At 42.9% G+C, this 23542-nt stretch overlaps 2 protein-coding genes across 5 annotated transcripts in view; one reads left to right on the top strand and one right to left on the bottom strand.

The window, feature by feature from the left end:
- The window catches only part of nphp3 (nephronophthisis 3), a 24300-nt gene extending 7210 nt beyond the window's left edge, over positions 1-17090 (top strand). For 2 of the 3 annotated variants that reach the window (XM_064941854.1, XM_064941855.1), the window contains 15 exons: positions 133-230; positions 479-581; positions 972-1054; positions 1153-1291; positions 3422-3586; positions 3779-3873; positions 4017-4139; positions 4375-4564; positions 5640-5881; positions 5948-6023; positions 6381-6508; positions 10077-10317; positions 10787-10912; positions 13011-13126; positions 15569-17090. In XM_064941854.1, coding sequence (XP_064797926.1) covers positions 133-230; positions 479-581; positions 972-1054; positions 1153-1291; positions 3422-3586; positions 3779-3873; positions 4017-4139; positions 4375-4564; positions 5640-5881; positions 5948-6023; positions 6381-6508; positions 10077-10317; positions 10787-10912; positions 13011-13126; positions 15569-15737 — 2094 coding nt within the window. In that variant the 3' untranslated portion in view covers positions 15738-17090. The remainder of the gene's footprint in view (positions 1-132; positions 231-478; positions 582-971; positions 1055-1152; positions 1292-3421; positions 3587-3778; positions 3874-4016; positions 4140-4374; positions 4565-5639; positions 5882-5947; positions 6024-6380; positions 6509-10076; positions 10318-10786; positions 10913-13010; positions 13127-15568) is intronic. The other variant, XM_064941856.1, reaches the window with a different exon arrangement.
- Positions 17057-23542, bottom strand: LOC135517498 (ubiquitin-like modifier-activating enzyme 5). Of its 2 annotated transcripts, XM_064941858.1 has the most exons (12): positions 23371-23542; positions 23153-23205; positions 22887-22976; positions 22655-22764; positions 22438-22524; positions 20213-20297; positions 20005-20109; positions 19385-19512; positions 19002-19137; positions 18794-18872; positions 18603-18709; positions 17057-18426 (listed from the first exon to the last, which is right to left on the bottom strand). In XM_064941858.1, the coding sequence occupies exons 1-12, from the start codon at positions 23540-23542 to the stop codon at positions 18343-18345; spliced, it is 1236 nt and encodes a 411-aa protein (XP_064797930.1). In that variant the 3' UTR covers positions 17057-18342. The 2 variants fall into 2 exon arrangements, with proteins under 2 accessions (XP_064797930.1, XP_064797931.1); XM_064941859.1 differs by lacking the exons at positions 23153-23205; positions 23371-23542 and having other exon boundaries at positions 22892-22970.

Here is a 23542-nt window from a genome sequence, read left to right as displayed (position 1 = left end):
TAGCAACATGTAATTAACATTTACGGCACATAGAATGTCCCCAGATGTCCCTGTTTTGATATTGTCAGTTAACAGGTCAGTTTGTTACTCTGAGGTTTGTATCTTTTGATATTCTACTGTATTTTCCCTCAGCAAGCAGAGAGGCACATGAAGTGGCTGATTGACCCCCTGCCGGTCAACGTCAGAGTGGTGGTGTCTGTCAATGTGGAGACTTGTCCCCAGGCTTGGAGGTAGAGTACACAATTTGTCAGTTAGTCCATACAAAATGACTCCAGATCAGTCCTATGTCAACATATGTAATGCTAATGTAGTGCCTGAGTAATGCCTGGAAGAAGGTACACCTATGTATAATGTAATAGATATGTATTGTGTGGCCTATGTAGTGCCTATGTATTTTGGGGTATGATGTAAGGTTCCTGTGGAATGCCTATGTATTGTGGCCTAATAGTGATTGTGTGATATGACTGTTGTTTTCCAGACTGTGGCCCACCCTCCACCTGGACCCCCTGAACCCCAGAGAGGTGAAGAGTGTCATCAACACAGAGTGCCTGGCAGCTGACGTCAAACTCACTAAAGACCAGGTGGGTGTTAAACTGATATCACTTTGTTACTACTGGAAGTTCAGTGTAAAAAAAAAAAAAAAAAAAAAGGCCAAATCACCTTTTTAAGTAATGTACATCAAACCAAATAATTGAGTTTATTTGACCATGCAATTTTTAACAGGCACCGTATACCCCCATCACTCCCATTTAGATTGTTAGCTAGCGGTGTTTAAAATGAGATGAAGTTTGTAGTGGCTGTTTCAAAAGGATCAAACCATGGATTACAGTTTATTCTGGTCCATTGACTACTTTCCGGGTGGGGAACCATCTAACATCAATTAGTAAAATACTGAACTTCCCCCTTTTAACTGTCATGACGAGAAGATCTGTGTGTGTCAAACGGTGGCTGAGCGTCTGTCCGTTCAACAGGATAAGAAACTGGAGAGACACTGTCGCTCTGCATCCACATGTAACGCCCTGTATGTCACCCTGCTAGCCAAGATGATCACCAAGTGAGTAAACTGTGTGTGTGTGTGGGCGTGTCTCTTTGTGTGTGTGTGTGTGTGTGTGTGTGTGGTATTGTCTATAGATGTGTTGCGTTGTGTCCCAGCTGTAGGTGTGTCTGGTCGTTGGAGAGGACTCTCGAGCAGTGTCTGCTGTGTCAGGACACCATGTCTCTGTACAGATTGGGCCTCAAGGTGGCGTTAGATTCTCTCAGCACAGACGGGGAGAGACACGTCATGAGAGAGGTAAGGGACCATCACGATCCTTCACCACTGCAGATGTAGTATCTTCATTTGCAACGGCAGGAAAATAATCCTGCAGCAACAGGAAATGTGAATTATTATTTGGACTATAATCAATGGACATTTTTGTAGGGGTTGATACATTTTTTGTTAGGGCAAATCTAGTCTGAAATTTCTGTAGAAATTACAAACTTTAGAAGCCTTTTTGAAACTCAAAAACACTACAGGTTTGCATTTCCTGCTGTGCAAGAAAATTCTCAGCAACGTTGTTGCATTTCAACGCCCCCCTAGTGGCGCAGCGGTTTAAGGCACTGACTGCATTGCAGTGCTTGAGGTATCACTACAGACCTGGGTTCGGTCCCATGCTGTGTCACAATCTGACCGTGCCCGGTAGTCCCATAGGGCGGTGCACAATTGGCCCAGCGTTGTCCGGGTTAGGGGAGGGTTTGGCTGGGGGGCTTTACTTGGCTCATCGCGCTCTAGTGACTCCTTGTGGCGGGCTGGGCGCCTGCAGGCTGACTCCGGTTGTCAGTTGAACAGGGTTTCCTCCAACACATTGGTGCGTCTGGCTTCCGGGTTAAGCGGGTGGGTGTTAAGGAGCGCGGTTTGGAGGACGCATGACTCGACTTTCGCCTCTCCCGAGCCCGTTGGGGAGTTGCAGCAATGAGACAAGATCATGATTGGATATGACAAAATTGGGGTGAAAAGAGGGGGATGAAAGAAGAAAAAAGTACATGGTCAAAAGTAGTGCTTAATATAGGGAATAGGATGCAATTTGGGATGAAGACCAGGGCCTAAAATGTACTTTTTGGTCCACCAGCCACTGTGGCAGGTAGATAAAAAAAAAATGCCAGCCACTCAGATGTTTACCAGCCAACAGATGACCATGCTTGGAAATGTTTCTAAAACAATACATTTATTAGTAAGAAGTAATGTGGTATAATGCTCAATTTCATTTCATTTTTTTTGTGACCCGAGTCTTTTAATTAACAGAATATCAGAGACAAAATGTTCAGCTGGCCCGTTTTAAGGGCGGGAGGTTACTGTGGTAGAGAATGCAGCGCCTGGGTTGTGGGTTCAATTCCCACGGGAGACCAGTACGACAAAAGTATAATAATATATGTACTCACTAATGTAAGTCGCTCTGGATAAGAGCGTCTACTAAATTACTCAAATGTTCATGTAAATGTATCGGGGACACTCGAGTCCTGTCACGTGTGTGTGTGAGATTTGGGATCTGACTAGGAAGTCACTTCGTTGACGCAGCAGACTCGGGGCGGCAGGGTAGCCTAGTGGTTAGAGCGTTGGACTAGTAACCGGAAGGTTGCAAGTTCAAATCCCCGAGCTGACAAGGTACAAATCTGTCGTTCTGCCCCTGAACAGGCAGTTAACCCACTGTTCTGAGGCCGTCATTGAAAATATGAATTTGTTCTTAACTGACTTGCCTAGTAAAATAAAGGTAAAATAAAAATAAATTTAAAAAAGACTCAAACTAATGTTGAAAAACTAGCCAACTTGTGAACAAAACAATGTAAATAGCCAAGAAGCATGAGGTCAAAGTCTCACTTTGTAAATTAGACCAACTTTTATATCAGCACTTCACTCATTGCGCACAGCTCCCATGCCAGGCATTGTTTCTGTGCGAGGTGGGATCCAGGATTCAAATTTATTTGTGCAATTAGCAGCTATGAAACAAAACAGCAGAAATACTCTGAAAACAGCTACTGCAGCATTTTTATAAACCTAACCCGCACATGTGCACTCATACTGGACTTTACTATTTTTAATTGCAAAACGGAAAGGGGGATACCTAGTCAGTTGTACAACTGAATGCCTTCAACTCCACATTTAACCCAACCCCTCTGAATCTGATGATGTAATGCTCTTACTGTAGAGCCCTGTAAATTGACCACCCGCCAACGTGGCTGGTGAAATAGACATTGTTACCCGCCAATACCTTCACCTAACTGCATTTGGCAGGTGGTGGGACATTCTGTGGTACCACTAACCATCGGAATAGTTTCACATGCCTTTTATTTTGAATTTAGTGTGTGTGTGTGTGTGTGTGTGTGTCTGTGTGTGTGTGTGTGTGTGTGTGTGTGTGTGTGTGTGTGTGTTGATTCCCTCCCTCAGATGCTGTGTCTGGTGTGTGCCAGTCACAACGGTGTGAGTGAGTCAGAGGTGCTGGCGGTGTTTCCAGACCTGGGCCTGCCTGTCCTCTCCTCCCTCCTCTACACCCTACAGAGACTCTGTATTGTAGGCCTGGGCTGTGGACTCATCAGGTTCCAGCACCTACAGGTTAGCTTTCGGTCTCCCCTACAAACACCATAGGATGAGAGCATTGAAATCTCCCTGTTTGGTCCACTGGCGGCAGTTTGTGTGTGTGTGTGTGAGTGAGTAATAATCTCTCCGACTCTGAAACTCAATGATGTTAAATGTAAGTGAGAGGCTTCACACTGGCTTTCTGTTGACGCCGTCTCTATGCTTTAGGCTGCGGAGGCCGTCCGGCTGGAGTTTATGGATGGAGGGACCTGCTCTCCTGCCTACAGAGAGAAGCTCATCCACTACTTCAGCCAGCAACTCAGGTCTGGCCAACCACTAGTAACATGGCCAGCATCATGCTGTATCATAGAATTAATATTAGCAATAGTGACTGGAGTTCATCTTTGACGACACAATAAGTGTTGGTGTGAATTTAACGTGTGTGTGTGTGTGTGTGTGTGTTCAGTCAGGACAGGGTGACGTGGCGGGTGGCAGACGAGCTGCCCTGGCTACTCCAGCAGCAGGAGGACAGGGCCAAGCTGCAGCTCAGCCTCCTTAACCTCTTTGTCTCCCAGAACCTCTACAAGAGGTCAGACTTCTATATAACAATGAGACTGTTTGCCATTCTACTGTTTACTTTCTGTGTCTTTTGGTTTTGACTTGGTCTGGGTAGTAGTACGGTATATTCTCCTATGTTTTTTGGCATTTGTATCGGTGATTGATCTGTGCACAGACTTCACCTTGACTCAAAATGTGCAATACATGAGATCAACAGGAACCATAAACATCAATTAAAGTTCTGATATGTCTGTTGGTGTTCCTAGGGGCCATTTCTCTGAGCTGCTGGCCTACTGGCAGTATGTGGGCAAAGACAAGAGCTCCATGGCCACTGAGTACTTTGACTCTCTGAAGCACTATGAGAAGAGCTGTGCGAGTGAGGACAGCATGATCAGGCTTGGCAACCTGTATGAGACACTGGGTCGCTTCCTCAAAGACTTGGGCCTGCTCAGTCAGGTATGTGCGTAGAAAGTGGGTAGTAAAATGACCGCATTGATTTGAAATGGGGATTTCTGTTCTATTGGTACTTGACAGTAATTCAGACCCCTTGACTTTTGCCACATTTATTTACGTTACAGCCTTATTCTAAAATTGATTAAATTGTTTTTTTTCCTCCCCTCATCAATCTACACACAATACCCCATAATGACAACGCAAAAACAGGGTTTTAGACATTTTTGCAAATGTATTCAAAATTTTAAAAAAACATCAAATGCACATAATAAGTATTCAGACCCTTTACTCAGTACTTTGTTGAAGCATCTTCTTGGGTATGACACTACAAGCTTGGCTACACAGCTATTTTCAGATCTCTCCAGAGATGTTCGATCAAGGTTCAAGTCGGCACTGGTTGGGCCACTCAAAAACATTCGTAGACTTGTCCCGAAGCCGTGTGCTTATGGTCATTGCCTTGTTGGAAGGTGAACCTTTGCCCCAGTCTGAGGTCCTGAGCGCTCTGTAGCAGGTTTTCATCAAGGATCACTCTGTAGTTTGCGCCGTTCATCTTTCCCTCGATCCTAACTAGTCTCCCAGTCCCTGCCTCTGAAAAACATCCTCACAGCATGATGCTGCCACCACCATGCTTCACCGTAGGGATGGTGCCAAGTTTCCTCCAGTCCTGACGCTTCGCATTCAGGCCGAAGAGTTCAATCTTTGTTTCATCTTTTTTTTTTATCAAAGTCTTAAGAGTCCTTTGTGTGCCTTTTGGCTAACTCCCAAGTTGGCTGTCACGTGCCTTTTACTGAGGAGTGGCTTCCATCTGGCCACTCTACATAAAGGCCTGATTGGTGGAGTGCTGCAGAGATGGTTGTCCTTCTGGAAGGATCTCCCATCTCCACAGAGGAACTCGTGAGCTCTGTCGGAGTGAGAGGAAAAAAATATTTAATACATTTTAGAATATGGCTGTAACGTAACAAAATGTGGAAAAGGGGAAGGGGTCTGAATACTTTCCGAAATACACTGTATGTTGTCATGCTGTCGACGTACGACATGATAAACGTGTCCGTCCGTCCATTCATCCATGTTTCTCCAGGCGGTAGCTCCCTTACAGAGGTCACTGGAGATCCGGGAGACGGCCCTAGACCCGGACCACCCCAGTGTTGCCCTGTCCCTACACCAGCTGGCCGGGGTTTATGTCCAGTGGAGGAAGTATGGCAATGCCGAGCAGTTCTACAAGCAGGCCCTGGAGATCAGTGAGAATGCCTACGGCTCAGACCACGCCTGTGTGGCACGCGAACTGGACTCCCTGGCCATGCTCTACCAGAAGCAGAACAAGTGAGTGAGTGAGTGAGTCTGTTTCAAGTAAAGTTACTTTGTGATTGATCGGTCATCTGTTAACAGGTATGAGCAAGCCGAAAAATTGAGGAAGAGGTCTGTGAGGATTCGCCAAAAGACTGCCCGCCAGAAAGGCCATATGGTGAGGACACATTACCATGGTTGGTTGTCCCTCCTGCTTTGTGTGTGTGTGTGTGTGTGTGTGTGTGTGTGTGTGTGTGTGTGTGTGTGTGTGTGTGTGTGTGTGTGTGTGTGTGTGTGTGTGTGTGTGTGTGTGTGTGTGTGTGTGTGTGTGTGTGTGTGTGTGTGTGTGTGTGTGCTTTAATTAAGGATTGGGCCACTTTTTTTCAATTTTCGCCTAAAATGACAAATCTAATGCATACATATTACACACACGTCTCTCTCTCTGCAAAATGGCTTTAGTGTGTGTGTGTTCATGTGTAGTTGTGTGTAATGTGTATACATTAATAGTGAATTGACCGTGCCTCTATCTCTGCAGTATGGCTTCACTCTGCTGCGTCGGCGGGCCCTTCAGTTAGAGGAGCTGACTCTGGGTAAAGACACAGCAGATTGTGCCAAGACCTTCAACGAGCTGGGAGTCCTCTACTACCTCCAGAACAACCTGGAGTGAGTCAGTCCTTACACATCTACACCTTGTGTAGGTAGCTGTTAACGATGACGCTAAAGATAACCTAAGGATACAAAGTAGTCTACACCTACCCGGCAGAGTGATATCATGATTATTTCCATCAATCCAGTGGCCGTTTGTTTTGCGAACTTTGCAATCACATGAGCGCTAAAGAAATATCGATAGCGAACCAAACAATGGTCTCTTGCTGGTGCTCACTTACATTAAAGGGCAACTACACCCCAAAATCCTAAATTATTCGATTTTTCCCAGACCTCAAAAGTGGTTTAAACATGGTCGTGGACTTAAAACATCAAATGTTGTTGTTTTTCCCGAAAAACAGAAACCAGGAAAAACAAAAAGGAGCAAATCAAATTTAGGAAAAAAATATGGAATCAGGCAAAAAATATCACAGATTTATAGGGCCCTAAATATGGGACCCGTGAAATATAATGCCTCTGCTTGGCATTTAGCATTAAAGGAAATCTGTTGGTATTTGTTTCATTAGTCCATTGTTAATATAGCCCCACCCATCTCTTTAAGGATTCACATGTGAGGCCATACGCTTAACAGAGTGAGTAAGGTACTGTAGTATACAACCATATATTTAAAGACTAAAAGTGGGAAAAAAATAGTAGCCTACAATAGGGGAAAACTCCAGTTAAAGTTGCGTTTTTGCATAGTAGCAATATCAAAAATAGAAAGTGTCCAGATAAAAAATATTGTGTAAATATTTTATAATTATTAGATGATGCTTACCCAGATACTAGGGGTGTGCCAAGTAGTTGACACTAAATGAGTGTCGTAACGGATATAAGCAATTTTCTGGATACGATTATGATCCAAGTATCTTTTTGTGATTAGGTGTCAGCACGCATATTTCTCATGTGTCAGTACAATATGTTTTAGAAACTCTGTGACTGTCTTTAAATCAGTCATGTGGTTTAAATAACTAAACTGGCTACTTTACCTGTCTGTAAAGAGAAAGGCGGGGCTGTACGTTGATTCTGCTGCTCTGATTGGATAGAGTGAAGCCGTATTTCTCCGTCCACTCGCGTCATCATTTACCCTCATCACTTTTCCTCGCATGTTTTCGGGTCTGCTCATTTAGATTGCTAGTATGTAAGTCACATGGCGATGACGTTTGCTATCAAGGTGCATAATATCTAACAAGTGGGGCAAGGGTAGTAAAAATAGATGAAACGCTAATGCACATTCTGACTGAGTAACAGCAAACTTGGCTGCCGACTGCAAACTGAGCACTCACAGACACACACACACACACACACACACACACACACACACACACACACACACACACACACCCCCCAGCCGTCCGCTCGCTGCTCCTAATCTGCAGCTTTTTTTGCACTGAGAATGCGCAGGGAGGTATTTTGCAAAGATCTATTTACGCATATTTTTAAAATTCTGTTTTTTTTTTCGATCACAAGTATCATTTGATGGCTATCAACTCTCAATTTACGGATACAATTAGGAATACGAGTATGGCCATGTCGGCACAACCCTACCAGATACACTTGTCTAAATTGATGGGTCATGTGAAAGAAATGTTATAACCACCTCCCAGCCACATCTAAGTGTCTGGGTCACTATTATCTAGACATGTTCACCCCCATGTACACATAATCACCCCCAGACACACCTGGCTAACTTGATGGGTCATGTAATCATCTGGCGAAGTGGAGTCTTTTGTTTAGACATGTAGCTAGCTAGCTAAACAATTAACCATAATCCCAAATTAGCTAACATTAGGCTATAACTAGCAATGCAAATGGCTTTCTGAGATATAAATAATATTACTACACAGATCATACACTTAACGTTAGTGAGCCAGCAAGCTAATGTTCGCTAGCTACCTAACAGTACACTTTAACTTGCAATGAAAACATCTTTCTGACAAAATTAGAAATGTATAATATCTGGAAATGTACCGTAGCTAGACTCTTGACCTGGATGAACGCTTCTCGGCAGACTAGAACCCTTTTAACCCTGTTTTGTTTGTAAAGCTAAGGACAACTCGGAGTATGCTATTATTTTCTTATTATTTTCTTAAATAGACACCATTTTCTTCATATCATGTTTCATTAGATCTGTCTGAAATAAATAATGGATTTATTGTGAAGGTGTAGGCGATATGTCATGAGAATTTTCAATCCCAATGATAATAACTAATAATCAATAGCTTTGACCAATCCCCAAGGTTTGTAAGACCCTGGGTATTAATAATAATTAGGCAAAAACTCAGCTTATGCGAAAGGTTAGTACAGTTTATCCCCGAGAACGTTCTGAAGTCCATTATACAAACACAGTCTTTATAACACACGCAAACAAGTTCAAATCTTAAACTACGCCTTGCTCAGACAGTCTGTGTTTTTCCACTACACAGATACATTGTTTCTTTAATCTGCAACGTGTTTCATAATTTTCTGCAAGCCTAACAGTTTCTCCCCTCCACGGGTGGAGACAGAATGTCCTGTAAGGAACACAGTAGTACAACTCGTCTGTCGATAGCTCCTCTTATCATTTGTTTCACACTTGCACCCTGCTTACATACTAAAAAGGAACAAAAGGTCCTTGTTCTAATTCTGACTAAAACTACACACATCATCAGATTATAGTTTTATAATTCGAATAAATGTCATACAATTATGTATTCAGAGTGGAATTATTTAATCATTATCTTTAAACATATTCATTATTTTATCACTATATTACATGGATTTATTTGGCTTTTTAAAATGGCTTGTGGGCTATGTTTGGAAGCCAGGAGATACTAAATATGTTTATGTTAATTAATAGGTCAATTACCGTGAGACCGACCAGTTATTTGCTTGACAATCACCGGCTGACAAAATTTCATGACCGCCACGGCCCTAATCTCAGCCAATCATTGCTAATTTTCCGTGGCTAAGCCAACAATTGTATTTGTGTTTACAGATGTCATACACGTTTGTTATTAAGGCACATGAATGTTCCAGAAACAATCATTTTGAAGTAGTGATGTGCGACATACGCCTAGCTTCCTGAAACAGGTCACGTATGATGCTGCGTTTTGCATCATCTGATGCCAAATGCGTCATGCGGGCCAGATTTCTGTATTTTGAAAGGCACCTTATCTTGAAAACTTAATTGCTGACATGAAACACATTTTGGGACTATCAACAATGAACTAATGAAACAAATACCAAAATATATATATTTTTGGGTGGAGTTGTCCTTTAAGGAGATGTATTGGGGGTATGGTCCTGCCATAGACTAGCGTCCTGTCAAGGGGGTGTACAGTACATGCAGGTTTATGCCCTAATGCGTTGTTCTGGCTTACGCAAGGCTTACTTACTAATGAACTTTTTCAAACCCTCCACTTTACAGCTGTTATTATATTTGATTGCCAAATGAAAGAAGGTCAAGTTTAACCCAATGGTTTTCAATTTGATTAGTTCTTTAATGTATTTCACTAGCTAGCTACTCCAGCCACACTAGAAACGTTTAAAGTGTTTTAACGATTTTTCAAATAGTATTTGAACCGAGGCCTCTCTCTGTGTCCAGGGCTGCCAAAGTGTTCCTGACACGTTCTCTGGAGATGCGTCAGCGTGTGTTGGGGCCGGACCACCCTGACTGTGCCCAGTCCCTCAACAACTTGGCGGCCCTACACACTGAGAGGAGAGAGTACGAGACCGCTGAGGACATGTACGAAAGAGCCCTGGACATCCGGAAGAGAGCCCTGTCCCCTGACCACCCCTCCCTGGCCTACACCCTGAAACACCTGGCAATGCTCTACAAACGCAGGGTGAGTTTAGGAGATGGGACGTGTCTAGCAAAGCCACCATGGGGCTGTTGAACAGACCCTATAAAGCGTAAAAACAAAAGAGTAAGTTATACATTAAAGCAGTGGTATTCGAAGTCGGGATTGTGACCCTTGGTGTCTGTGTGGGGGGGGGGGTGTCTTTAGACTTGGGGTGGGGTTGTGAGAAATACTTGCCAAAAAAATGGGTTCCTCAGAAATTCTGCTGGAAAAAATGGGGTCCCCGCTGAAATTGTTTAAAGTATACATTCAAATGCTTTTAGTCCACTCCAGATAGTAGGATTAATCTGAGTGCAACCGTCCCATGTCTGGTAACTTTATGTGCATTGCTGTTTGAAAGTTAACCTAGAGATCTTGAATTCTTGTTCCTCTCTCGCCTCAAATTCTATTCGCTTGTAGCTTGTGTGTAATCCTGATTCGTGAGGCTGACAGGGGAGATGTTTGTGTTGCCCAGGGGAAGCTGGAGAAGGCTGTTCCTCTGTATGAGCTGGCTCTGGACATCAGGGAGAAGAGTTTTGGACCGAAACACCCCAGTGTGGCCACAGCGTTGGTTAACCTGGCTGTACTCTACTGCCACCTGGTGAGAGGACCAACACTTATAACAGTTAACTGCATAACAGACCTGTGTTCAAATACTTGAAAAATCCTTTCAAATACTTTAAGCGTTTGCTTGAGTGTCTGTCTGGAGTGCCAGAAGGGCGGGATTTGCAGTTTTGACTTTTCTATTGGTTTATTAAGCCAGGCAAGCTCAAACAGGCACCGATAACATTTTTGATTGTTATTTTATGTATTTGAAACCCAGATATTTTGCATACTACACAGCAAATTGTGTTACATTTAACACTGTTCCAGTGTCTATATGGGTCCACACTTTTCAGTGTAAATTAACACACTGCCAAGACAAGGCCTTATTTGCATATTTCCCAGGTTGCCTTCCCTTTTCAAGTGAATTGTACAGTCGTGGCCAAAAGTTTTGAGAATGACACAAATATTTATTTTCACGAAGTCTGCTGTTTCAGTTTGTATGATGGATGGCAATTTGCATATACTCCAGAATGTTAGTTATGAAGAGTGATCAGATTAATTGCCATTAATTGCAAAGTCCTTCTTTGCCATGCAAATGAAGTTAATTGACAGTATGCCATGGTGGATTGCAGAGATCTTGAAAAAGAAGGGTCAACACTGCAAATATTGACCATTTGCATCAACTTCATGTAATTGTCAATAAAAGCCTTTGACACTTATGAAATGCTTGTAATTATACTTCAGTATCTGACATCTGACAAAAATATCTGAAGACACTGAAACGGCGAACTTTGTGGAAATTCATTTTTGTTTCATTCTCAGAACTTTTGGCCACGACTGTAGAGTTCCCACTCATGACTGTATGTGTTCGTGACAGATACATGGGCCTTTTAGATTAGATTTACTCACCTCCTGCGTCGTCTCTCGCCTAATTTGAAAAAGATCCAAGTTAATCGAGGAGAGTCGGCAAGGAGAGTGAATGTGGATGGAAATGCGCTTGCTTGAAATGAGACTGCCCTTCTCCAATCGCGCATCATTAGGCAAATGACGTTTACAGAGGTGGATCCTAAAATAAATGTGTAAAGTGATCAAATTAAGTTAGTTGTGTAATACATTTTATAGATAAAACAATAAGTAGCATATTGTCTTTAAATGTGTGCATGTTTTTCTCCTTTGACAAAACTAAAGCTGACTCGAAGGGGGTGTGGCAGATTTCAAAGTCTTCCACAGTAGGACACACATGAGTGTGCTCGATGTAAGGTGGCTATCGAGGAGGGGAAGCACTCTTCCATTTGCCTACTAACAAATTGACACACTCCTCGTCCACTAAACCACTTATTATTTTTCCGGGTCATGGAGTACAGAGTATGGAGGGCAGTCTTTTGCCCAAGCGAGAGAACCCCATGGTTGTTACATTCATTAATTTTCAGTCCTGTGGCCTTCACCAAGTGAGATCCTAATTGATTATGTGATCATAAAAATGTGATTATTTAAGATAATACCCTAATACAGTGGCCTGAAACTCATGGTTTACAGACTACATCAGGCCTGCAAGTCACATTATACTGGCTTGCAAAGTGATGTGTCCAACATTTGGAATTTTTCTTTATCTGCAACCTGCATTCAGAATGATTTCCAGGGTTGGAAAGACTAAAATATGAGACTACCTCTGAAACAACCATTTCAGTAATGGGTGCAATTAGTCGAAGTAACAGATTGGGTTTGTTTAGAAAAATGCATGTTATTTAAATTTGAGTAGCATAAGATTAATTAATCAATGTACATGCAGAAACATAGATACTGAAACAAACATTCTAAAAATCTACCTGCAATACAGCATGCTGGGAAATATAATGATGTGCGTGGTTTTGGTTCAACACTGGTTATTAACACCAAGACTGGGGTTCTTTTACACCAATGACTGTTAATTTAACATCTGAATCAACACTAGCTAACACTGGCCAGTTTGCTTTGTAGGGAAAGATGGGAACTGCTGGAAAGCATATAGCAGCATATGGTTTGATTTGAATAGATTTTCCATCTTAATTAGCTTTCAAGACTGACTGTCTCTCCTTGCAGACTCTGTCTGGACATTTGGTTAAGTACTTATGTGATATCTGTGATGTGTCTGAGTGTGTTATTGTGTTTGGCAGAAGAAGCACAGTGAAGCGCTGCCCCTGTATGAACAGGCTCTCAGAGTGTATGAGGATAGTCTGGGACGCTCACACCCACGTGTCGGAGAGACGCTGAAGAACCTAGCTGTACTCAGGTGAGTACACACCACACAAACATACTGTACACACACACACACACACACAGCACCCAGCATCACACAAACACATTCAAAAAAGACATCACAATTTTAACTCATATTTGTATTGATATAAAATAGACAGTATCCAAACTTACTATACCTACCAATCCTATATTTTCTATTTAATCTTTATCTCACTTCTACTTCTACAAAATAGATCAGTGATTTACAGGAAGCCCATCTCTACAGCCAACCCCAACACCCCCGTAATGGCTTCCAGTTTCTCCATCTCTTCATCAGAAAAGACTTGTAAAACTCCCTCCTCACTTTTCTGTAGAACTCCACCTTGCACCTCTTCTCCATGTGCATGTGGAAACAGACAGCGTTTCTCCTGCTCAGTCAGGTGCTGGTTGTGGTAGCGGACGCTGGCAATGTTTAGGGAGTGGGATTTCCAGTACCACTCACAATGCAAGATCTCTGAGAAACTCAGGATATCCTGACCTAAAGTCACATACAAAACCAATTCTTTCAAAGATAATTCGTAAAAATCCAAATAACTTCACAGATCTTCATTGTAAAGGGTTTAAACACTGTTTCCCATGCTTGTTCAATGAACCATAAACAATTCATGAACATGCACCTGTGGAACGGTCGATAAGGCAGTAACAGCTTACAGATGGTAGGCAATTTAGGTCACAGTTATGAAAACGTAGGACACTAAAGAGGCCTTTCTACTGACTCTGAAAAACAAAAAAAGAAAGATGCCCAGGGTCCCTGCTCGCTGCAAGGGGCCATGAGGACTGCCGATATGGTCAGGGCAATAAATTGTAATGCCCGTACTGTGAGACGCCTAAGACAGCGCTACAGGGAGACAGGACGGACAGCTGATCGTCCTCGCAGTGGCAGACCACGTGTAACAACACCTGCACAGGATCGGTACATCCAAACATCACACCTGCGGGACAGGTACAGGATGGCAACAACAACTGCCCGAGTTACACCAGGAATGCACAATCCCTCCATCAGTGTTCAGACTTTCCGCAATAGGCTGAGAGGGGCTGGACTGAGGGCTTGTAGACCTGTTGTAAGGCAGGTCCTCGCCAGACATCACCGGCAACAACGTTGCCTATGGGCACAAACCCACCATCGCTGGACCAGACATGACTGGCAAAAGGTGTTCTTCACTGACGAGTCGCGGTTTTGTCTCACCAGGGGTGATGGTCGGATTCGTGTTTATCGTCTAAGGAATGGGCGTTACACTGAGGCCTGTGCTCTGGAGCGGGATTGATTTGGAAGTGGAGGGTCCGTCATGGTCTGGGGCGGTGTGTCACAGCATCATCGAACTGAGCTTGTTGTCATTGCAGGCAATCTCAATGCTGTGTGTTACAGGGAAGACATCCTCCTCCCTCATGTGGTACTCTTCCTGCAGGCTCATCCTGACATGACCCTCCAGCATGACAATGCCACCAGCCATACTGCTCGTTCTGTGCCTGATTTCCTGCAAGACAGGAATGTCAGTGTTCTGCCAAGGCCAGTGAAGAGCCCGGATCTCAATCTCATTGAGCACGTCCAAGACCTGTTGGATCGGAGGGTGAGGGCTAGAGCCATTCCCCCCCCCCCCAGAAATGTCCCGAAACTTGCAGGTGCCTTGGTGGAAGAGTGGGGTAACATCTCACAGCAAGAACTGGCAAATCTGGTGCAGTCCATGAGGAGGAGATGCACTGTAGTACTTAATGCAGCTGGTGGCCACATCAGATACTGACTGGCACTTTTGATTCCCCCCCACTTTGTTCAGGGACACATTATTCAATTTATGTTAGTCACATGTCTGTGGAACTTGTTCAGTTTATGTCTGTTGTTGAATCTAATGTTCATACAAATATTTGCACATGTTAAGTTTGCTGAAAATAAATGCAGCTGACAGTGAGAGGACGTTTCTTTTTTTTGCTGAGTTTATAATATTAGATAGCAAAAGCAAGTCGCACATCGAGGCTTGCGGTTGTGGCCACCAGAGCTGAGTTCCAAATCAACCTTGTTGCTATTCAACCAAACATTCTAACATTTAAATTCTACTAAAGTTGCTCTTGTGATCTTATCATAATACAAATGAACTGTTATTCTTATGAATAAAGTCACCATGGCAAAGAAATAGAATGGGTTTCAAATCAACACTGTTGTGCTTATCAACCAAACATTCTATTTTCCAACAATCTACCAACTTTTCTTTTGTTGATTTTGTATTTTGGTATGATTTTACAAGGGAATTGTCATGACATTGAAAAATAGTGAAACATACACACACTCATTATCTTATTGTTAATACACATATACAGTACTATAAGCTGAAGGACTAGTTTTATTTTCATCCCCATATCTCTTTATGAACCCTGTTACCTTTTCTCTCTCTCTTCTGTCCATTATTCTCTCTTCCCTCCTCTTTCTCTCTCGCTCCCCCAGCTATGAGGAGGGGGACTTTGAGAAAGCAGCAGAGCTCTACAAGCGAGCCATGGAGATCAAAGAGGCGGAGCCGTCTCTGTTGTGTGGGAAGGCCCCGTCTCGGCACTCGTCCAGTGGGGACACGTTTAGCCTACGAGGGCCCGCCCCTCTCCCACATGCCCCCAGGTGATCCCTCCCTCTATCTCCTCACCCCTGAGGGACCTAGAACACTCGGGCTCTTTCCCAATGTGTCTTGCCTCTATTCCACATGTGACCTTTCCTCATTGGTGGAGAAGGTCCAAGGGTAGGGACCTTTAGATTTTCTCCTCCAGCAATGTTCTGTGAGAAGGTGGTGAGATAGGGTCTGGGGAATCACGGAAAGAGAATTGAAATACAGCCAGGGTCCACAATCTGCATTCCTGAGAAGAACGTCCATGGAACTTTCAATGGTTCTTTATGCTGCTTTGAGATGGAACAGTGTTGTAATGTCGCCTGTTAAGTGTACTGTAGTTAACTGCCTTCATGAAAATATGATGTATGCTTTATTTAATGTCTGTTAAATGGCTGTATTGTGTTTTTTTTAAAGATATATTAATGTAATCATGTATTATTATTATTATGAAAGAATGTGAAATGATGTCAACACCGCCCTTGTCGGGGCCTGAAACTCAGGTTAAGAAGGTTTTTAAAAAATCTATATTTACGAATTTTGCCAAATTTCAATAGCTCACTGTTGGTACCTATGGAAGTGTATAACTGTTGAAATGACATTTTTGAATTTGATAATGGTAATTGGATAATGATTCATCCATGTCACCAATAACTATAAGTCGCTCTGGATAAGGATGTCTGCTAAATGACCAAAATGGAAATTCCTACAGCTATACACTTCTATAACTATCGTATGCATGCTCATATAAAAACACATTTTGGAGCTGTACTGTCACAGAATACTGAGCTCAGGTGCTTTTGCTGTGCCGGTTATGCAATCAGTGCCAAGTCTTCATGCAGTACAGTAATAGATATTAGGTATTTTATTCATGTAAACTATGACATATGCCTGTTTCAAGATGGAACCTTGATCTCATGCCATGGTGCATATCAATAATATTATATATATATATGGTCACTGAGCAGTTTTAAATGTATTTACCTCACGTGAAGTATTTATGCAAGTCAAATAATGGGTTTCAAACCCATGCCATCAGTTTTTCCAGAAGTCTGCCCTGTTGCAGAGGTTCGGACTTGTCTCACCGCACAATTTCACTGAGGTTTAGTCACTAGACATCAAATGGAAGGAAGCGGACCCTGAACTTGTCCATAATTTTGCTACTTTGTGCACTAATGAATAAGTTGAGCCTTCATTGTCTGTGTGAATGAACATGAAGCCAAAGGTGACATAAGGTACCAAAACCCTGTCATATGTGCCAAACATACTAAGTGCATCGTCTTACTGTGTACTCATGTCATTGTAAGAATCTGTAAATTAAATACCATAAACTAATCAAATGTATTCTGGCTAATAAATACTTTATTGAAACAAGGTGTGCACAGAGAGTCAGTCAATACAGTTTCAGCAGAGACTGTTTTGGGTTACAGGTATATCAGTTTAAACAGCTGAGAACATGACATGGAGTAGCAGTGGTCCTTCGTGCCACCACAATGAATGCAGAGGCCACTCGTTCTTCGTCGCGGTCTGGACCAGAGCGAGACAGGACGCAGGTGCAGTAAAAGCAGGTTGGTCATGCGGAGAAATGTTAGGCCTCATTCACTATCATTCAAAAATATTTTAGATGGTGGGAAATGCATTAACAATACAGTTTAATTCATTAATAAGCATTCTATACAGTAGTAGTAGATCGGAGGCTTAGGGCGTCGTTCAAGCTGTACCACTGAAGCGTTAGATTGCGTGGTAGAACCGTTTAGGTCATTTCCGATTGAGCAGATATGCAACATTTACTATGAACTCGGTCTCCACTCGTGGGAATATTGCCTTTCAATTTAAATCACTCTAATGCTGAACTTCGGCAATATTCAATTCCCGAGTGTTACAACAATCTTTCCTCTCAGTCAACAGCTGACACATAAGCATAATTCATTAGACCGATAACATCTGTATGTACCTGGTCCATTACAACAGAAAGATAATTCATTTCAGAGAATTGCATACGATTTAGGGTCAGGATCGGTTATTTTAACTACCAGTTTGTGCTCTCTTCAAGTTCCGATGCTGAAATGGACATTTCGACAGCTATGTGCTTCCATACTGAACGGACGTACACTAGTAAATGCCTACCCTTGGGGAATATAAAGATCATTCTCAACAGTAGCACTTAAGGTCATTAACCATGCATGGCATTCGCTTTGTCAAAAGAGCAAAAGTATTTGCATTAAGGAGTATTGATACTGTAGTAGGGTTAGAGGGTAAGTAAGATAGAACTTGGCTCCATTTTAGAACATGGAGAGACAGTAAGATACAGCGTACCTCCTGCAATGGAGCTTTGCGTGGCGTCTGCTTAGTTATTAAAAAGGCGGTACACAGCAAATTCTCCAGTGTTAAATCAACGCAGTCTTAAATGTAACTGTTCCAGTGTCTTTATGGGTCCACACTTTTCAGTGTTAAATTAACACACTGGTTACTGTAAAGCCTCATTAACACCTTCAATAGTAGAAATGTTACACACAACAACAAAAAAAATCAACACTAGGCAACACTGGCCAATTTGCTGTGTAGGTTCACTGATGTTGCTGAGATAAGCGATGCATGGCGATAACGACGGATTGTCCGGTCCTAATTACATCGTCCTCATCTGAGCCATCAGCTCCTCTAGACTCTGTTCCGTTTCCTCCACCGTCTCCCCTTCTGATGTCCCCGTCTCCTGGAAAAAGACAACATGGCATTATTAGTCTAAACTGATTTGAGATGCCGTACTGGAGCAGTGTTTAGCAGGTGTGCCTAGTGGTTTGAGACCAACAAGGAGCGTTGCACTGTCGCCGTTCGTTAAGTAATCGCTACAATAACATGTTATTCTTACAAGGTTTGCCTGGTACTGACCTTGTCAGGGATGGTGTAGGCCACAGTGATGCCCTCTGGGAGGTCAGGGACTGGGCCGGAGGCGGCCTGGAGTTCCTGGTCCGTCTGCTCCGACACAAGCTCAATACCTAACAGAGCAAAACCATAGGTCAGTAATGGTAGCTAGACAGGATCACTTACTATGGACAACGTCAACGCTCTAGCTAACTCACCCCAGTTGTTCTCCTCGTGAACCACCTCCTCCTCCACCGCCTGCTCTACAACCTTTTTTGGCCGCTCTGCCTCTTTTTTCTTTGGGTCACAAAGCACAAACACAACTGAATTACAAATTACAAATGTACATCCCTTCACACAGCCCAGGTCATGATATGAGAGAGAGGAAGAGAGGAGAAAGAGATAAGGGCCTCATTGGTCAGTCACCTTATAGACGTCCTGCTGTTTCCTGCAGTGGCGGTCATCGCATGTGGGGTTGGCCTTCATGGCCATAGTGGGGAAGAAGTCCTGCATAGCGTTGTAGCCCAGGTAGTGACTGACTGTGCCAAACTTCAACAGGTACCTGAGGACCACAACCCACTGTTTGAATATCACAGGAAACCCTGTTATGGGCATTTGTGAAATGTGGGCTATGATCAGGGTCATATTCATTAGGGCGCATCGTAGCTTCCCACCAGAAAAAAACAAGTGTTTCTTATTTGGACAAGTTCAGGTAGTCCCTCCCGGGGTTTCAATACGTTGTATTCCGTTTGGTGCCTAATGACTATGACCCAGGGCTCATTTACAAACGAAGGTCTTCCATATCTTACTTGAGGACGTTTTGGACCAGGATCCCTGCCACCACGCCCATGGTGGTGGGTAGGCTGGCAGCGCACACCCCCTCCCTCTTCAGGGTCTTCTCGTCGATGTTGGCCGCCACCACCAGGGGAGGAGCACACTGTCCACACGGAGAAGGAAATAAGTGCATTGCACGGCATTGACAAAAATCACCCCAACGACAGGACCATGTTCAGAGGACGCGACATCACAGAACATTCAGATAGAAATGTCACGTGTAGGACAGACGTTCAGGACGTTTCATCACCGGATACAACCCCAGGTGATCATTTTCAACTCCATATCATCAACTAATGTCATCTACGGCAATCAAAGCTTGTGTTTTGGGTGAGTTTACAGACATCAATTTATATGGGGTAGAGAACAATATTGCTTAGGAAACTGGCAGAACAAAAAAAAAACACAAAGTTTAGGCATACGGGTGGAAGGGTATATAGGGGTGAAAATTAATTAAGGTCAGGGTTAAGGTTTGAAACAAGGTTTGGGTTATGGTTAGGAATAGCTTCAGTGAATTAAGATAAGGGTTATGGAAAGGCATAACATTTTCTGACGCAGTCTATTGCCTATAAAGTAAGTGTGTGTTGTGACGTACTGCGAAGCAGGCCGTCTCCCCAGGGATGATGAGCTGGATATGTCCAGACACGGCGTTCTCACTAACACCCGACTCCATCCAGATCTGACTCAGCTCGTTACACGCCTAGGCAGCGAGAAGATGACCAACATACATCATCTAGATCTTCACCAACTCAATCATGTCATGTTTTATAGTCAGAGAAGGAGGGATATAGGTTAGTACTGACTGTGTTGATGGCCATCCGGGCCTCAAAGTTGTCCACACAGCTCAGGACCAGATCCACAGCCTTTCCATCTTGAAGCGCTCCATGACTGAGACAACACAGAGAGTACTTATGAACAGGAGAGCATTGCAGGCTGACCTTGGCTTGAAAATGTGGATATTCTTTTACGTTATTTGTAATGTAGGTTACCCAGTGGTACAGATATAGGATCTTAATTTGATCCCCCTGTTGTAGGACAACATTTGAGGTTCAAAAAAGGCTTCTGAAGTTTATATATTTCCACTTTGAAATTTCAGACTTGATTTTCCCTTACGAAAAATAGATCAACCCCTACAGACATAATTCACATTTCTTGTTGCTGCAGGATTATTATCCTGCTGTAGCAAACTAGCTGAAATTAAGATGCTATTATACAGTACCAGTCAAGAGTTTGGACACAGCTACTCAGTCAAGGGTTTTTCTTTATTTTTACTATTTTCTAAACTGTAGAATAATAGTGAAGAAAACAAAACTAGGAAATAACACATTTGGAATCATGTAGTAACCCCCCCACCACCAAAAAAACATGTTAAACAAATCAAAATATTTTATATTTGAGATTCTTCAAAGTAGCCACCCTTTGCCTTGACAGCTTCGCACAGTCTTGGAATTCTCTCAACTAGCTTCACCTGGAATGATTTTCCAACCGTCTTGAAGGAGTTCCCAAATATGCTAAACCCTTGTTGGCTGCTTTTCCTTCACTCTGCGGTCCAACTCATCCCGAAACCATCTCAATTTGGTTGAAGTTAAGTCATTGTGGAGGCCAGATCATCTGATGCAGCACTCCATCACTCTCCTTCTTGGTCATATAGCCCTTACACAGCCTGGAGGTGTGTTGGGTCATTGACTGGTTGAAAAACAAATGATAGTACCACTAAGCGCAAACCAGATGGGATGGCGTATCACTGCAGAATGCTGTGGTAGCCATGCTGGTTAAAGTGTGCCTTGAATTCTAAATAAATCACTGACAGTGTCACCAGCAAAGCACCCCCGCACTTCCTCCTCCATGCTTCACGGTGGGAACCACACAGTCGGAGATCATCCGTTCACTTACTCCGTCTCTCACAAAGACACGGCGTTTGGAACCAAAAACTTCAAATTTGGACTCATCAGACCAAAGGACAGATTTCCACCAGTCTAATGTCCTTTGCTCGTGTATCTTGGCCCAAGCAAATCTCTTCTTATTATTATTGGTGTCCTTTAGTAGTGTTTCTTTGCAGCAATACGACCATGAAGACCCAATTCACGCAGTCTCCTCTGAACATTTGATGTTGAGATGTGTCTGTAACTTGAACACTGAAGGATTTATTTTGGCTGCAATTTCTGAGGCAGGAAACTAATGAACTTATAAGGTAACTCTGGGTCTTCCTTTCCTGTGGCAGTCATCATGAGAGCCTGTTTCCTCATAGCGCTTCATGGTTTTTGCGACTGCACTTGAAGAAACTTTATATATTTTCCGTATTGACTGACCTTCATGTCTCAAATAAGCAAAGAGAAATTACATTCCATCGTTACTTTAAGCCGTTCTTGCCATAATATCGACTTGGTCTTTTATATATCTTCTGTATACCACCCCTACCTTGTCACAACCCAACTGATTGGCTCAAACAAATTAAGGAAATAAATGCCACAAATTAACTTTAACAGGGCACACCTGTTAATTAAAATGCATTCCAGGTGACTACCTCATGAAGCTGGTTGAGAGAATGCCAAGAGTGTGCAAAGCTGTAGTCAAGGCAAATGGTGGTTACTTTGAAGAATCAAAATATTGTTTTTAATTTGTTTAACACCATTGTGGTTACTACATGATTCCATTTGTGTTATTTCATAGCTTATGTCTTCACTATTATTCTACAATGTAGAAAATAGTAAAAATTAGTAGGTGTGTCCAAACTTTAGACTGGTACTGTGCCTCTCTAGACGCTGAAACGTTAACCAAAAGAACCCCATTCCTAGATTATTTTACGTAATTTTACATGTTTATTTCAGAGTTGTCCTCATGTACATTACAGTATCCAATTTCATACAGTTATGCAATTATGGTATCTAATGAACTTGAAAGTCAGAGAACAGAGAGAAAACACTCATGCTGTATGGAACAGCACAGTGGAGCAATTCAATATTGAAAACACTCTGTACAAATGACCACACAAGCAGTATGGCACTTAGGAGAGGACAGCACTTCTCACCTTATGCGATCCATGAAATGTGCAAAATTGTCCATGGTGGTGATGTTATAGTTGTGGGTCTCAAACTGCACATCTGGGTTGATAGTCCTGTTAACATAATTTTTTAATATGCCAGCACCTTATAGCGACATGATATAATATAAAACTATTTAAATATCTGGGGTATCACTCATGGGGTGTGTTCATCAGGACCCAACCCCCCACCAGATAACTGTACCTGAGTGTGTGTTCCGCTGCTTCTACTTTGCTGAGGCCAGCCTGGTGAGGCTGGAAGAAAAGCCTGTTCATATTGGCCAGCTCCACTTTGTCATAGTCAAACAGGATGAGCTGTTCAAAAGAGGAGGCGCACGTAAGGCAGAATGACGCAATGCATGTTGCACTGATGGACATTGTCCATCGGAAGCAGAAGGTTGAAATGAATGATAAAGATATATTGACGTTTGTATTACCTTACCAATGCCACATCTTGTGAGCATTTCTGCAGTCACGCTTCCAACTCCTCCAACACCCACCACAGCTACAGTGAACGTCCGGATTTTCTGTTTAACAGTTGGATAGAAACGCATGCCATGTTATTGTCATATTAGATCTGTACAGAGTTTTAAAATTCCAGAAATCCTGCAAACGGGATTTCTTCAAAGCCTGGCAATATTGGTGAAATACTGGAATTGGGTAACATTTGTGCATCAGATAACAATAGAATGTAATATATTACCTCATAATCTTCAACAATGCCCATTCGCTTCAAAGCCATCAGACGACTGTAAGGTAAGAACATGTTGAGGTAAGCAGTTTACACCATATGGAACGTGCCGGCCCTTTTTCTGGGGTGTCAACCAGATCAGGTCGCTAGTCTTATGCATTTATTATCACAAATGACTCCATTCGCGGCCGTTAGATTTGGACAGTTTAACATAGCTAGCTACCTGTAAGGGTTTGAGTCCACTACTTCAGCACTCATTTTGTCGATCCTTGGTCTGTGATGAGGATGGTTGTTGTCAGCAGGTTCCTCCGCACACATCGCCGTACATCGCTTTTGCTTACACTTGATCAACTCATTCTCCAGCTCTCTCACTCGTAGCTTCAGTTCTTCGACTGAGGTCAT

Source organism: Oncorhynchus masou, chromosome 28 (assembly GCF_036934945.1).
Source record: "Oncorhynchus masou masou isolate Uvic2021 chromosome 28, UVic_Omas_1.1, whole genome shotgun sequence".
Lineage (NCBI taxonomy): Eukaryota > Metazoa > Chordata > Actinopteri > Salmoniformes > Salmonidae > Oncorhynchus > Oncorhynchus masou.
Note: the sequence above shows the minus strand (reverse complement) of the source record. Positions and strands in the feature narration are given on the sequence as shown.

Coding starts and splice junctions, on each gene's coding strand:
- LOC135517498 (XM_064941858.1), bottom strand. CDS start 23,542: ATGACCTCAGTCGAAGAACTGAAGCTACGAGTGAGAGAGCTGGAGAAT. Junction 20,110..20,212: donor CCCGGATGGCCATCAACACA/GTCAGTACTAAC, acceptor CTCGCTGCCTAG/GCGTGTAACGAGCTGAGTCA. Junction 19,138..19,384: donor CTGGTCCAAAACGTCCTCAA/GTAAGATATGGA, acceptor TGTGGTCCTCAG/GTACCTGTTGAAGTTTGGCA.